At 48.0% G+C, this 15734-nt stretch overlaps 1 protein-coding gene across 1 annotated transcript in view; it reads left to right on the forward strand.

Annotated features, from left to right (window-relative positions):
- Positions 1 to 15734, forward strand: part of LOC117524084 (dynein heavy chain 7, axonemal-like) — a 289259-nt gene that overhangs the window by 35169 nt on the left and 238356 nt on the right. The window contains 1 exon segment of the mRNA XM_034185816.1: positions 2602 to 2607. Within this exon segment, the coding sequence (XP_034041707.1) occupies positions 2602 to 2607 (6 nt within the window).

The raw sequence follows: 15734 nt of genomic DNA on the forward strand, positions 1-15734 counted from the left end.
AGATATCGCCTTGAGTTTAAGGTAATCACCTCTGCAGCATATTCTGTGTTTTTGACAATACTTGATAAACCTTTCAGGACAGCGGACTATTGGAGACCAAGTGTTTGGATAAGTACTCCCCTTTCCTGCTTCAGTGTAACAAGAGGTGGAGGCGGCTTCGCCCCTCTCCATCTACTGGGTGCGGTCGCATCCCTACCTGTGTGTTTGTGCTCTTTTCCGCCAGCAGTACCGGATCCGACGAGCGAAGGCAGTGGCCACCTGGGAATTCGGGACTTGGCGGTTCCAGTACTTCTGGGTTTCGGTGGCAGAGGAGATCTGGGTGGTTCCGGTTCGACTAGGACGGACGTCTCCTACCTTCGGGCCTGCCCACACGACACCAGCAGATTTCGGCTTACACCTCCAATTGTTAATTGTTGTATTAGTTGTGCTCATCTCACAACAGTAAAACTTGTTCTTTACCTTTCTCCATTGTCCGTTCATTGCGCCCCCTGTTGTGGGTCCGTGTACCTACACTTTCACAACAGGATATCTCGGCCAGCGTCATGGACCCCGAGGGGCGTCAACCGGCTGTTGAACGGCCAATGGAAGAACAAGGCGCGTCGGCGGCTTCGGGAGGGGTAATCGGTGAGTTGCAGCGGATCCTCACCGCTTTCACCTCTCGGATCGATTTAATGACCGAGCAGCACGTTCTCCTAAACCGCAGGGTGGAGGCTCTCGCCGCACAAGTGGAGGCGCGCCCTCCGGGCGCCGCTGCGGCTCTCCCTCCCGAGGACCCTGCGCGTGAAAGTGACGTTCCACTGGTCGTTCAACGGTCCCTTCCTCCGTCCCCAGAAGCATACATAAGCCCTCCAGAACCGTACGGAGGCTGTGTGGAGACGTGCGCGGATTTTCTGATGCAGTGTTCGCTCGTCTTCGCACAGCGTCCCGTGATGTACGCGACTGATGCCAGCAAAGTAGCTTATGTAATAAATCTGCTTCGCGGGGAGGCACGCGCTTGGGCTACAGCGCTCTGGGAGCAGAACTCACGGCTCCTTCATACATACGATGGGTTTGTACGGGAGCTCAGAACGGTGTTCGACCATCCCAACAGAGGAGAGTCCGCTTCAACCGCGCTACTGTCAATGAGACAGGGGCGTCGGAGCGCAGCTGCCTATGCAGTCGCCTTCCGCATCGCGGCGGCGAGATCCGGCTGGAATAGCACTGCCCTCCGCGCCGCCTTTGTAAACGGACTGTCACTGGTCCTAAAAGAGCACCTGGTGGCGAAGGACGAACCGCGGGACTTAGATGGGCTCATCGATCTGGTCATACGACTCATCTCACAACAGTAAAACTTGTTCTTTACCTTTCTCCATTGTCCGTTCATTGCGCCCCCTGTTGTGGGTCCGTGTACCTACACTTTCACAACACTGGACGCTGTCTTGATCTGGTATGTCGTCTGACTAGCACAGGAATTGCGGAAGATGTGGAAATCAGCACTTTTTCGGCACATTGAGACAGACGTGCGGAGGAATTCCGCGCATCGTGGCGGAGCCGCATGGCGCAAAGCAACGCTGTGATGAAGCCTCACAGGACATGTTCTGGCATGTCCAGCTCATGCACAATTTCTCGGTAGAATGTGCCGAAAAAGTGCTGATGTCCACGCCTGCCTTTTTTGTGAAAGTCAGACGACGTCCCTGATCAACAAAGCCTTCACGTTGGAAATGATCTGGTTGTTTCAGCGGGGTGTCAGCCTGTTGATCGACGCTCGGAGCGCGGCGCGCTCTCAGACGCTGTGGGCGGTCTTTAAACCGGCTGGAGCACTCCTTAATCTGTGTAATCCCCATAAAATCGTCGCTGAAAGCCATCTAAATTTTCCGAATGGTGTCCAGCTGGAGGTCTCTCATAGTTTCTGGAAAAATTTGATGCAGCAAAGCTCCAAATCGTTCAGACATTTATTCGCAATAAAAATCCGACGTGAGGGGTGGACCACTGCTCACACAAAGCCTGCTCACAGGCGAATGACGCAACCGACAGGCGTGAAAAACTCACGCATGTGCACGAAGGTTCAAGCTTGGCTGATGCAATCACACGTGATTCAAATCCATATGGTTTTTGCAAAAAATAAAAAGGTCCGATACTTTTTGGACAGACCTCGTATATATGCCCTTTATTGTGTTATCTATGTATCTCTAATATATTCGCCTCTGTATGTTTATATTGGTGTTGTAGGATAAACTCAATGACATTTTAATGGCATCCAAAGGAGATCATGCGTGTGCACATGCATGAGCTTCTGAAAAATGTGGAAGTTACCATCGACTGCAGGATGTGTGTGCACACTGATGTCTGCGAGATGTCTTGTGTTATCAGGTTGTGAAAACAGCGTTTTCCGTTTTCGAAGTGTTTTTCAGTAGCTTTTACATAATATATGATAGACATGTTAGATTTACACGGAAATTAATCTGTTTTGTAGCGGATTCTGCCATGTTGCATTAGCAGCCAGAGAGAGACCAGACGTCACGGTGCCTCTCTACTGTGACTGGGTGTCACCCCCCCCCCCCCCCCAAAAAAAAAGACAGATTTGCAAGATTGTTAGTTTCTCAAACCTGTAATCTGGGTCAGGAAGAAGTTCAGGATGGTCCCGTCTATACTTCTTATGCTTGGATAGGACATCTTCGGATTATGGCACAATTGTAGAAATGATGATTGTGATATTTATTGCAGCCTCCATAACAACTAAATTTGTGGCACGTCCCTGGCAAGGCTGCCTTTGACGGTTCCTGACTTGCCCTGACTGCTGAAGCACTGCCAAAGATAAAGGGGAGCTGTAGCGTACAAGCAGCCCCTGACAATGCTCGTTACCGTATTCTTCCCTTGTTCCATTCCAGGGCTGTATGCAGTCAAGACATTGATTAGGGCATTCCTCTGGTGCCTGGTTCACTTGTCCTCACCATCAAGTCATTAGCACTCTTGAGCTGCAAGTTGAACATTTCCATTGTTAGTCATAAGCAGTTATATATACTTTCCTGTTCAGATACTGTATAATTTGAGCGGCATGGTCATAACTGGTATTCAACTCAACTCCTTATTGGACAGGCCCTATATTTTAAACAAGCTGTTTATTTGCTTGCAGAATTTTTCTCAGGTTAGTTATCAGCGAGGTATACCACACAGGTGAATGCAGATCAGACAAAAATGATTAATCCTCTGTACCCAATACTATTTGTGTAAAGGGCCTTTCACACCGCATGCTTGGAAGTGTCAGAGGCATCACAAATCGGTTTAAAAAGCATTATTTTCAATGAAACACATAGCTTTTTACAGGCGTTAGAAGTGTCGCGTCAAAAGCTGAGCTAAACAGATGCTTCTACCAGGAGTGTGCGCATTCCTGCTTGTCAACAGAATGACGTTCAAAGTTCAACCCAATCCAACTTTTGGCACTCTGAACTGTGACAAAGCTTCGCACTGTCCAATAGAAACGTGTTGGGTCCAAACATGGAAGACTCATGGAAGAAACCACTGATCTCTACAAAACAGAAACGTGTCACAGGACTGCTCATTTATACAGAGCAGTTTTCTGAAGAAAAATCCTTGCAAATGTTTTTTAACCCAAAAATTAATTTGATTGCGAAATCAAATTGCTATATTAAAGCTTTTTCTTGGTTCATCGACACATATACAACATGGCGATCATTCAGCTTTCCTCTGGAAAAAAAAATCAGAGTGAAAATCTCCACCCCCCTGATGCATGCATCGCGTCAGGGTGTAGGGAGGCGTTGACACAACATGACTGACGACACATTGGGAGTTGTTGCCTGACGCGTATAAAGCATGCAGTGTGAAAGGCCCTTTAGTTACTAGTTTCCATAAATACAGCATGTTTATAATACACTATGTAAAAAAAAAAAAAAAAAGGCAAAACTTTATTGAAGTGAAGAGGATCTAACAAACAGAAAACACATTAACTCACGTCTTTGAGTGACTTTACTGGAAGTCCCATTACTTCCAGGCACTGCTTGTAATTGGTTCAAGCACACACTTCTGGTTTAGCTGGCCAACCTTCGGATAATCATGTCAGCAGCGTCTACATTGTTCTCTCTCCTGGTATGTCTGGGAACCGACACTTTCAGGGATGGTCCAAGGATGCAGTGCATCAACTTTGTCATTCAGCTGTTCGATACTGTGAATGATGTCATTCTGCTTCTCCTGGAACACAAAATGTATAGATCCACATGTTACAACCTTAATACAGAAGCTCCCACTTTTTTTTATTAAATCTTATGCTTCACAAATGATTAAGCCAATGCTGTTGACCTTTCATCATGAGCACGGACAAATCTGTGAATGAACTGAGTGATGAAAGTGAGCTATGGAAAAAAAACTTGAAAGATCTTGAAAAAGCCCTGGCGGGGTCTGGTGGTTGTCCCCCAGAAAAATGTGAAATCTCAAATGCATTCTGGTGCTTATTCAGGTCTATTCCAAAAGAATCTCAAAAAATAAATTTTTTTGTTGGCACAGGTCAGTTTTTCCACCCCAGATAAGGTGGTAAACCTCAGCAGTACAGCATAGAAGTCCTTCTGTTTCAAGTGTATGGTACCATAGACAGTATGCACACACTATGCAAATGAAACATTATGCAAGGGACACAGAATTTTTTATATAAGAAATTCTGAAACTTTATATCAGCAATAAATAAATATGTTTATTGAGTAACAGGGCCTGTAAATTATTTCTTTAAGGAAGGAAAGTTAGCATATACAACTTCATTACTGACAGATTTTACTCTATTTTCAAATTATATCTCAAATAGAACAGAGTATTTCTTGCCAGAAATGTTTATATATTAAATATTTTGCTTGCTGAACATGAATTTTAGAATCTACTGGCACAAGACACTACACAAACTTATTTAACCATTATAGTACAAACCTCGGGATAATCGGGCTGATGTGAATCAACTGCAGGCACACACTCAACCCACTGATCAGATGGAGGATTCACTGATTCAAAAAACTCTAAGCCGGCATGGTTGCTGTTGGGGGGGAAACAAGCAATAATCCAAAAAAATTATCACAATCTTATTTTCATAAAGTCTCTATCTGGGCACTGACATTACTTAAATTTCAAATGCATCAACACCTAATAAAAGAGAGTATATATTTTAGTCATGTTTTAGTCAAAATATGAATTAGGCCTGTGCCTCTTTGTGGCTAACGTTAGCTCTGTGCTAGTGTTTGTATTTGTTGAGAAAGTTCTGATTTGAGTGCGGCAGTGTCGGCTTTGGTTTCTTGACGGAGTAAGACTATTTCCTCTTGAAGCTCCATTTTCATTTTGTTCACTTGTGCATTCATATCAGCCGATATTCCCTCTTGGAGGCTTCTCAGCTCTTCTTGTAAAGTACGTACCGTTAGGGCAGCGCCGTCCTCCTGCTCTCTGGTTGCCTGTTTGGGATCCTCCATGCTGCTAGCTTCTGGTGTCGTGTTGGTTTGGTTGTCGTGTTGGTTGACTCCTCCGGCTAGCACCTCGGCATTAGCCGAGGTGCTAACCAGAGGAATCGGAGTTGGTTGTATGGTCTTCTGAGTGTATTTACGAGTTTCTTTTTTGGTTGTCATGTCAAATTTTGAACTGTAAAACCACGGGGCTATGAATAAGGCTTTGTCTGCTCTTACAAAGTGTTTTTATCAGTTATTATCAAGCGGAGCTGCCGCGGCATACTGTTCACTCCATTAGGCGGAAGCGGAAGTCCCTGAATTTTTGATCATTTTAACAAAGTTTTAACCTGACGCTTTAAGGTGCATCAAGTCTTTTGAATTTTTAAGAGAAATTCCGAGCTGAACTTTTCAAATTAATAGCGAATTTACAGAAAAGCGACTCTCCTTTTCTGTCGGCTATTTTGTTTTTTCAGCGCTTTTAAAGTTTTAACTTTTTCCTAAATTCACAAAGATTTTTAATCTGGCTCCAACAAACTTTTTAAAAGCTACCAGAAACCATTTTCAACAAACACCTTCCGCCTCTGGGTGCTGATTTCAAACCATCAGCCATCCTGTCGGTAAAGCTGACACAAGCCTTTGGGATCACCTGGGGAGACCGCTGAGTTAACCCCTTGACCCAAGTGAGCATGACGGAGGGACGGACGGATGGATGGACGGACGGACAGATGGATCCTCCGAACCACCATTTCAACGGACCAGCTAAGTGACCCAGTAAAGGTTCCAGAAAAAGGGTTTGTTGTTAATGGATACAAAGTGGCTCCTCCTTATTATTATTCTTCCTTTTAAACATATTCATATGTTTGTTTAAGATTTTTCTTAATAATTGGCTTGCAATTTCATCATTAAATTCTAACATATTTATTCACTTAAAGTCTTTAAGCTATATCTCTCTCTCTCTTTCAACATCTCATGAGTGAGTAAGAAAATTGTTTCCGTCAATGAACTTATTTAATCACTGTCCACAAAAATGCCAGTAAACTGTTCATTTCTGTATAATTGTAAATAAATTGTAAATATTTCTGCTGTGGTTCATTTTGTGTTCAGAAAGAAACCTGTGGTTAATCATATTGTGAATTCAGACTTTCAGACCAGAAACTGATTTAATTAAATTGAGACTGATTAATTAATTTGAGACTGATAAATTAATGAATGTTTAAATTAAAATACCTATGCTATAAATATTTGGTGCCCTGAATAATAATTAAATAATAAGTATTAAACCCTAAATTGTTAATTATTTTGGTGACTCATCAGATGGGGCCTAATCCAATCTAATTCAATTTGGGAGTTTAAATGCTTATTCACTACCCTCTTATGGTGCTCCGGTGTGAGCCGATCTGGATTTAACTAAATGGTTACATCTTTATGGTCCCCATGTGGAGGCTCTAATAAATATTTTGCTACAAGTGTGATTGATTGAGTGTGTGGGGAGGTGTCTTTTATACAGGTAGCGAGTTCAAACAGGTGCAGTTAATACAGTTAAAGCGTGAAGAATAGAAGGGCTTCTTAAAGAAAAATTAACAGGTCTGTGAGAGACAGAATTCTTACTGGTTGGTAGGGGATCAAATACTTATTTCATGCAATAAAATGCAAATTAATTATTTAAAAATCATACAATGTAATTTTCTGGATTTTTTATTTTTTTTATTTTGTCTCTCACAGTTGAAGTGTACCTATGATAAAAATTACAGACCTCTCCATGCTTTGTAGGTGGGAAAACCTGCAACAATGACAGTGGATCAAATACTTATTTCCCCCACTGTAAAGGGTTAACTAGCACATTGCCCATGTGGATCCATGGCCTCTAGATAGGGTAGTGTTTATAAAATAGGTACCTGACATTTTTCAAGAGTAGAAATAAATTATGTAAAGTTTTTATAATGATTTGGAATGGAGTGTGAGTCCATAATGTTTTTAGAACCTTCGGCCCCATAAAAAAAACAAAAAAAAAAACAAAACCCATTAGCTTATCATCCCTGCCCGCATGCTGAAATCAGGCCATATCAATTTTTATTATTTTATTTATTTAATTTTGGCAAAATTCATTGATGGCTGTACAGCTGGTGCAAGAACCAGCACGTCCGCGAGGTGGCGAGTATGCTTTGGCCAAAGACGGTCATTGACAAACACACAGTCAGTTGCTCCGTGTCACTCACACATAGTATGCATGTTTATCATGCTACTAGTGTGCAGTAGACTGACTGTATTCAACATGGAAACAAGATTCATTAAAAAAAAATCTGATATTTTCAGTTCGTCACTTGGTATGCAGGTTCTATATGTGTCTTTTTTCAGGTTTAAAATGACGTATGTACCTGTTTCTAAGAAAAAATAAATAAATCGGCCCGCCCTCACCACTTTTTTCTGATATCAAGGATGATAAACTATTGTTTGTTTGTTTTTTTATGGGGCCTTATAGACCTTAGACCTCAAGAGTTTTTAGAACTCATCCCTTTTATTTCCTGTTAATTACACACTTTTTTCATGTTAATTTATTGTATATATAGTTTGTTTGGGTTCTTGTTATCATATACAAGGTCTGTTAGAAAAGTATCCGACCTTTTTATTTTTTTCAATAACCTGATAGATTTGAATCACGTGTGCTTGCATGAGCCAACCTTGAACCTTCGTGCGCATGCGTGAATTTTTTCACGCCTGTCGATTGCGTCATTTGCTTGTAAGCAGCCTTTGTGTGATGATGGGTGTAGTCTCTCATCGTTTTCTTCTTTGCAAGGAAATGGCGGAACGACTGGAGCAGCGCAACTGCATCAAATGTTGCCAGAAACTGGGCGACAGCCAGGTGGAAACCATTCGGATTATCCAGACGGCTTTTGGTGACTATCCTATGGGCATCACACAGATTAAGGAGCGGTACAACTGGTTTATGTTGTGAAAGTGTAGGAACACGGACCCACAACAGGGGGCGCAAATGAACGGACAATGGAGGAAGTCAAATAATAACACTTTACTGTTGTGAATAAGCACAACAAACACAGCAGATTACAATAATAGACAAAGAAGTCAATTCACAAAATGTGTCACGTGGGCAGGCTCGAAGATAAGAGACGTCTGTCCAAAGCAGAACCGGAACCACACGATTTCCTCTGCCACCGAGCCCCGGGAATACTGGAGCCGCCAAGTCCCGAACTCCCAGGTGGCCACTGCCTCCGCTTGTCGGATCTGGTACTGCTGGCGAGGAACAAAAACAGTTAAATGTGGGTGCGTTTGCACCCAGCAACACGTATGGTGGGAAAACCACCTCCACCTCTCGTCGGAAGAAATGTCTGCTATCCAACGCACAAGGTAACAAAGTATTAATGTCAGAAAGACAACACAGTCGGCTGAGTACTTTACCTCCTTGGTAGAGCGATATCTCGGCAAAGAGGTGGAGATGTTGTCTTGCTGATATACCACTGCAGATCAGATGATTGGTGACAGCTGTCGTAGGTGATAAGTGACAGCTGTCACCCCGGCTGCTCCTGTGAGGCGGCAGCGCCCTCTGGTGCCTGGAGCCCGCACTCCAGGCAGGGCGCCCTCTGGTGGTGGTGGGCCAGCAGTACCTCCTCTTCAGCGGCCCACACAACAGGACCCCCCCCCTCAACAGGCGCCTCCTGGCGCCCGACCAGGCTTGTCCGGGTGGCGGCGGTAGAAATCGGCCAGGAGGGCCGGGTCCAGGATGAAGCTCCTCTTCACCCAGGAGCGTTCTTCGGGTCCGTACCCCTCCCAGTCCACCAAATACTGGAAGCCCCGGCCCATCCTACGGACATCCAAGAGCCGGCGCACAGTCCAAGCCGGCTCGCCATCGATGATCCGGGCAGGATGCGTGCCGGACCCGGAGCACAGAGGGGTGAGGTGTGATGCGGCTTTTCCGGGACACATGGAAAACAGGATGGATCCGCAGTGAGGCCGGAAGCTGAAGCCTCACTGCGGCTGGACTGATGACCTTGAGGATCTTGAAGGGACCGATGTAACGATCCTGCAGTTTAGGGGAGTCCACTTTTAGGGGAATGTCCTTTGTTGACAACCACACCTCCTGCCCTGGCCGATACGCAGGGGCCGGGGTCCGCCGACGGTCTGCATGGGCTTTTGCCCTCGTCCGGGCCTTTAGCAAAGCAGAACGGGCGGCGCGCCACACCCGACGGCACTTCCGCAGGTGGGCCTGGACCGAGGGCACACCGACCTCTCCCTCAACCACCGGAAACAACGGGGGCTGGTACTCCAGACACACCTCAAAAGGGGAGAGGCCGGTGGCTGAAGACACCTGGCTGTTATGGGCATACTCGATCCAGGCCAAATGGGTACTCCAGGCCGCCGGGTGCGCGGCCGTCACGCAGCGCAGGGCCTGTTCCACCTCCTGATTGACCCGTTCTGCTTGCCCATTGGTCTGAGGATGATACCCGGACGAGAGACTCACCGTGGCCCCCAGTTCCCGGCAGAAGCTCCTCCAGACTTGCGAGGAGAACTGGGGACCGCGATCGGAGATGATGTCTGTTGGAATCCCATGCAGCCGGACGACGTGGTGGACCAGGAGGTCCGCTGTCTCCTGGGCAGTAGGGAGCTTCGGGAGGGCCATGAAGTGGGCCGCCTTGGAGAATCGGTCCACTATCGTGAGGATGGTGGTGTTGCCCTGGGACGGCGGGAGGCCCGTGACAAAATCCAGGCCGATGTGGGACCAGGGGCGATGAGGCACAGGCAGCGGCTGGAGCAGTCCCGATGCCCTGCGGTGGTCAGCCTTGCCCCTGGCGCAGGTGGTGCAGGCCCGGATATAATCCCGGACGTCGGCCTCCAGGGACGCCCACCAGAAGCGCTGCCGAACAACTGCCACGGTTCTACGCAGGAGAACCTGGAGCCGTGACAGAAGTCCAGGACTGCAGCCCTGGCCTCTGGTGGGACGTAAAGTTTGTTCTTCGGCCCAGTTCCGGGATCCGGGCTCCGTGCCAGGGCCTCCCGGACGGTTTTCTCTACGTCCCAGGTGAGGGTGGCCACGATAGCGGACTCCGGGATGATGGGTTCCGGTGGATCCGACAACTCCGTTTTGACTTCGTCTTCATGCACCCGGGACAAGGCATCCGATCTCTGTTTTTTGGTCCCGGGGTGGTAGGTGATCCGGAAGTCAAAACGGCCGAAGAACAGTGACCAGCGGGCTTGCCTGGGGTTCAGCCGCTTGGCGGTCCTGATATACTCCAGGTTCCGGTGGTCAGTGAAAACCGTGAATGGCACGGACGTTCCCTCCAACAGATGATGTCTCCACTCTTCAAGAGCCTCTTTCACCGCAAGGAGTTCTCGATTGCCGACGTCATAGTTCCGTTCGGCCGGGGTCAACCTGCGGGAAAAATAGGCACACGGGTGAAGGACCTTATCGGCCTCTCCGCTCTGGGAAAGCACAGCTCCTATCCCTGAGTCCGAGGCGTCCACTTCAACCACAAACTGGCGACTAGGATCGGGCTGCACCAGAACAGGTGCAGACGAGAAGCGCCGTTTCAACTCCTTGAACGCGGCATCGCACCGATCCGACCAGGTGAAGGGGACTTTTGGAGAGGTCAGGGCTGTCAGGGGGCTAACTACCTGACTGTAGCCCTTAATGAACCTCCTGTAGAAATTTGCAAAGCCGAGGAACTGTTGCAGCTTCCTACGGCTGGTGGGTTGGGGCCAGTCTCTCACCGCCGCAACCTTGGCCGGATCAGGAGCGACGGAGTTGGGGGAGATGATAAACCCCAGGAAGGACAAAGAGGTGCGGTGAAACTCACACTTCTCGCCCTTCACAAACAGCCGGTTCTCCAACAACCGCTGCAGGACCTGACGTACATGCCGGACATGAGTCTCAGGATCTGGAGAAAAGATGAGTATATCGTCTAGATATACGAAGACGAATCAGTGCAGGAAATCCCACAAGACATCATTAACTAATGCTTGGAACGTCGCGGGGGCGTTTGTAAGGCCGAACGGCATGACCAGGTACTCAAAGTGACCCAAGGGGGTGTTAAATGCCGTCTTCCACTCGTCTCCCTTCCGGATCCGAACCAGGTGATACGCATTTCTAAGATCTAGCTTAGTGAATATCTGGGCTCCATGCAGGGGCGTGAACACGGAATCCAACAAGGGCAACGGGTATCGATTACGAACCGTGATTTCGTTCAGCCCCCTATAATCAATGCATGGACGAAGTCCGCCGTCTTTTTTACCCACAAAAAAGAAACCTGCACCCATCGGGGAGGTGGAATTCCGGATCAACCCGGCGGCTAAAGAGTCCCGGATGTAGGTCTCCATTGATTCGCGCTCAGGTCGTGAGAGGTTGTACAGCCTGCTGGACGGGAACTCAACGCCTGGAACCAAATCAATGGCACAATCGTACGGACGGTGCGGGGGAAGGGTGAGCGCCAGATCCTTACTGAACACATCCACAAGGTCATGGTACTCCACCGGCACCGTCCCAAGATTGGGCGGGACTCTGACCTCCTCCCTAGCCTGGGAACCGGGAGGAACCGAGGAACCTAAACATACCCAATGGCAGGTCTCGCTCCACTGAACCACTACCCCGGACGGCCAATCGATCCGGGGATTGTGTTTTAACATCCAGGGGAACCCGAGAATCACACGGGAGGTGACAGGGGTCACAAAAAACTCGATCTCCTCCCGGTGGTTCCCTGACACCACCAGAGTTACTGGTGGTGTCTTATGTGTGATTAGAGGGAGTAGGGAGCCATCTAGTGCCCGCACCTGCACAGGTGAAGTAAGCGCCACCAGAGGGAGCCCTGCCTCCCTGGCCCATCTGCTGTCTAGCAGATTCCCTTCAGAGCCCGTGTCCACCAGTGCTGGGGCCTGCAGGGTTAAATCCTCATAAAGGATTGTAACTGGGAGTCGTGTGGCAATATGGGTATGTCCCACGTGAATGTCTTGGCCCACCCCTAGCCCAGTTTCTAGGGGCGGGCGTTGGTGTTTAACCGCTCGGGGCAGTCCCTCACTTGATGCTCTATTGAGCCACAAACAAAGCACGCTCCGCGGACCAGCCTCCTCTGTCTATCTGGTGGCCTAAATGTGGCCCTGCTCGTGTCCATAGCTTCATCAGCAGGGGGAGCTGTAACCACACGGAGCGTAGAGGCCGTGGAGCGTGGGGAGGGCGGAACCGGAAGGGAGAGGGACGGCGCGTGCCCGGCCACGCCCTTCGTCTCGTTCCCGACGGCATTCTTCTAACCGATTGTCTAATCGTATAACGAGATCAATAAGCCCATCTAAATCCCGCGGTTCGTCCTTGGCCACCAGGTGCTCCTTCAGGACCAACGACAGTCCGTTTACGAAGGCGGCACGGAGGGCAGTGCTATTCCAGCCGGACCTCGCAGCCGCGATGCGGAAGTCGACTGCATAAGCAACTGCGCTCCGGCGCCCCTGTCTCATTGACAGCAGCACGGCTGAAGCGGTCTCTCCTCTATTTGGGTGATCGAACACTGTTCTGAACTCCCTCACAAACCCATCATATGTCAGAAGGAGCCGTGAATTTTGCTCCCAGAGCGCTGTAGCCCAAGCGCGTGCCTCACCGCGAAGCAGATTAATCACATAAGCTATCTTACTAGCATCAGTCGCGTACATGACGGGACGTTGTGCGAAGACGAGCGAACACTGCATAAGAAAGTCCGCGCACGTCTCCACACAACCCCCGTACGGCTCTGGAGGGCTTATGTATGCTTCAGGGGAAGGTGGGAGGGGTCGTTGAACGACCTGTGGAACGTCACTGTTGCGCACAGGATCGACAGGAGGGGGAGCCGCAGCAGCGCCCTGAGGGCGCGCTTCCACCTGCGCGGCGAGAGCCTCCACCCTGCGGTTAAGGAGGACGTTCTGCTCGGTCATTAGATCCAACCGAGCCGTAAAAGCGGTGAGGATTCGCTGCAACTCACCGATCATTCCTCCTGCAGACGCCTGTGCGCCCTGCTCTTCCATTGGCCGTTCAACAGCCGGTTGACACCCCTCGGGGTCCATGACGTTGGCTGAGATATCCTGTTGTGAAAGTGTAGGAACACGGACCCACAACAGGGGGCGCAAATGAACGGACAATGGAGGAAGTCAAATAACAACACTTTACTGTTGTGAATAAGCACAACAAACACAGCAGATTACAATAATAGACAAAGAAGTCAATTCACAAAATGTGTCACGTGGGCAGGCTCGAAGATAAGAGACGTCTGTCCAAAGCAGAACCGGAACCACACGATTTCCTTTGCCACCGAGCCCCGGGAATACTGGAGCCGCCAAGTCCCGAACTCCCAGGTGGCCACTGCCTCCGCTTGTCGGATCTGGTACTGCTGGCGAGGAACAAAAACAGTTAAATGTGGGTGCGTTTGCACCCAGCAACACGTATGGTGGGAAAACCACCTCCACCTCTCGTCGGAAGAAATGTCTGCTATCCAACGCACAAGGTAACAAAGTATTAATGTCAGAAAGACAACACAGTCGGCTGAGTACTTTACCTCCTTGGTAGAGCGATATCTCGGCAAAGAGGTGGAGATGTCGTCTTGCTGATATACCACTGCAGATCAGATGATTGGTGACAGCTGTCGTAGGTGATAAGTGACAGCTGTCACCCCGGCTGCTCCTGTGAGGCGGCAGCGCCCTCTGGTGCCTGGAGCCCGCACTCCAGGCAGGGCGCCCTCTGGTGGTGGTGGGCCAGCAGTACCTCCTCTTCAGCGGCCCACACAACAGTTTAAAGACGGCCGCACAATGGTGGACAGGACACATAGGACTCACAGGACATGTTGTGACATGCTCACCTCTTCCACAATCTCTCGGATAGTCACACGACTGAAAAGCCACCGAAAGCCGTCTGAATCTTCCGAATGGTGGAAGAGGTGGGCATGTCACAACATGTCCTGTGAGACTTCAACACGGTAGCGCTTTTGTTCCGCCATCAGCTTCGTGCCGAAGCCATCTGCATGAATTTCGCTGCAACTCTTTTCATGGCAAAATCTTCTGTCACAGTGGAATGTGCCAAAAAATTGCTGATGTCCACCTCTTCCACAATTTCTCGGATAGTCACACGACGGTCCCACATCAACAGAGCGTTCATTTTGGAATGATCTGGTCATTTCAGCATGTTGATGGCCGCCCGGAGCGTGGCACGCTCTCCACCATCATGCGGCCATCTTTAAACCGGTTGTACCGCTCCTTAATCTGTGTGATGCCAATAGCATTGTCACCGAAAGCCGTCTGAATAATCCGAATGGTTTCCACCTGGCTGTCGCCCAGTTTCTGGCAAAATTTGATGCAGTCATGCTGCTCCAGTCGTTCCGCCATTTCCTTGCAAAGAAAAAACGACGAGAGACTACACCCATCCTCACACAAAGGCTGCTTACAAGCAAATGATGCAATCGACAGGCGTGAAAAAATTCACGCATGCGCACGAAGGTTCAAGGTTGGCTCATGCAAGCACACGTGATTCAAATCCATCAGGTTTTTGAAAAAAATAAAAAGGTCGGATAATTTTCCAACAGACCTCGTACACACTATGATTATTACTGTCATCAGATTGAGACCGTCACTGAATCCAAATATCTTGGTGTGCTACTGGATCCAAATTTGAGGTATAAGAAGCACCTCAAAAAATTACAAAAACTATTAAATACAATCTAGCTTTTTTTTTAGACATATTAGGTTCTCTCTGTCTTCAGAGGTTGCTAAGATATTTCTGCATACTCTAATTCTTTCACATATTTCGTACTGTATCACCTGCTGGGGCAGGTAAGCCTAACAGCATTTAGGCCTTTCAAATCCCTGTACAAACAGGCTTTGAAAATCTTTGACAAAAAGCCATTGAGGTATCACCACTGTAACGTACTACATAAGCACAATCTATTAACTTTTGAAAATTTCAGAATATTTTCAAAACTATGTACAGTTTACAAAATCTTAAAAGGCTTGGCTCCCACCTGTTCATGTGACTTTGCCTGTTTCAGTGGCTTTGTAAGGTCCACTAGCATAGCTTTCTTACATAACTGCACACTACCCTGTCGCTATTCAGCATTTGGGCAGGCAGCCTTTTCCGTTAAAGCTGTCACACAGTGGAACGCTATTCCAGACAACATAAGAAACGGTGATTTGTTGGGTGAATTTAAAGCTAATACCAAAACATACTTAAAACTTTCACAACAGTGCACCCACTGACAATTATTAATTTCTTTTTCTAAAAAAAAAAAAAAAAAAAAAGATGATGTGTACGTGTGTGGGTGTGGTGTGTGCTGCACATGCTTTTATTATGCAGTCTATATACAGTGAGGA

Source organism: Thalassophryne amazonica, chromosome 14, assembly GCF_902500255.1.
Source record: "Thalassophryne amazonica chromosome 14, fThaAma1.1, whole genome shotgun sequence".
In the NCBI taxonomy this organism is placed as follows: domain Eukaryota; kingdom Metazoa; phylum Chordata; class Actinopteri; order Batrachoidiformes; family Batrachoididae; genus Thalassophryne; species Thalassophryne amazonica.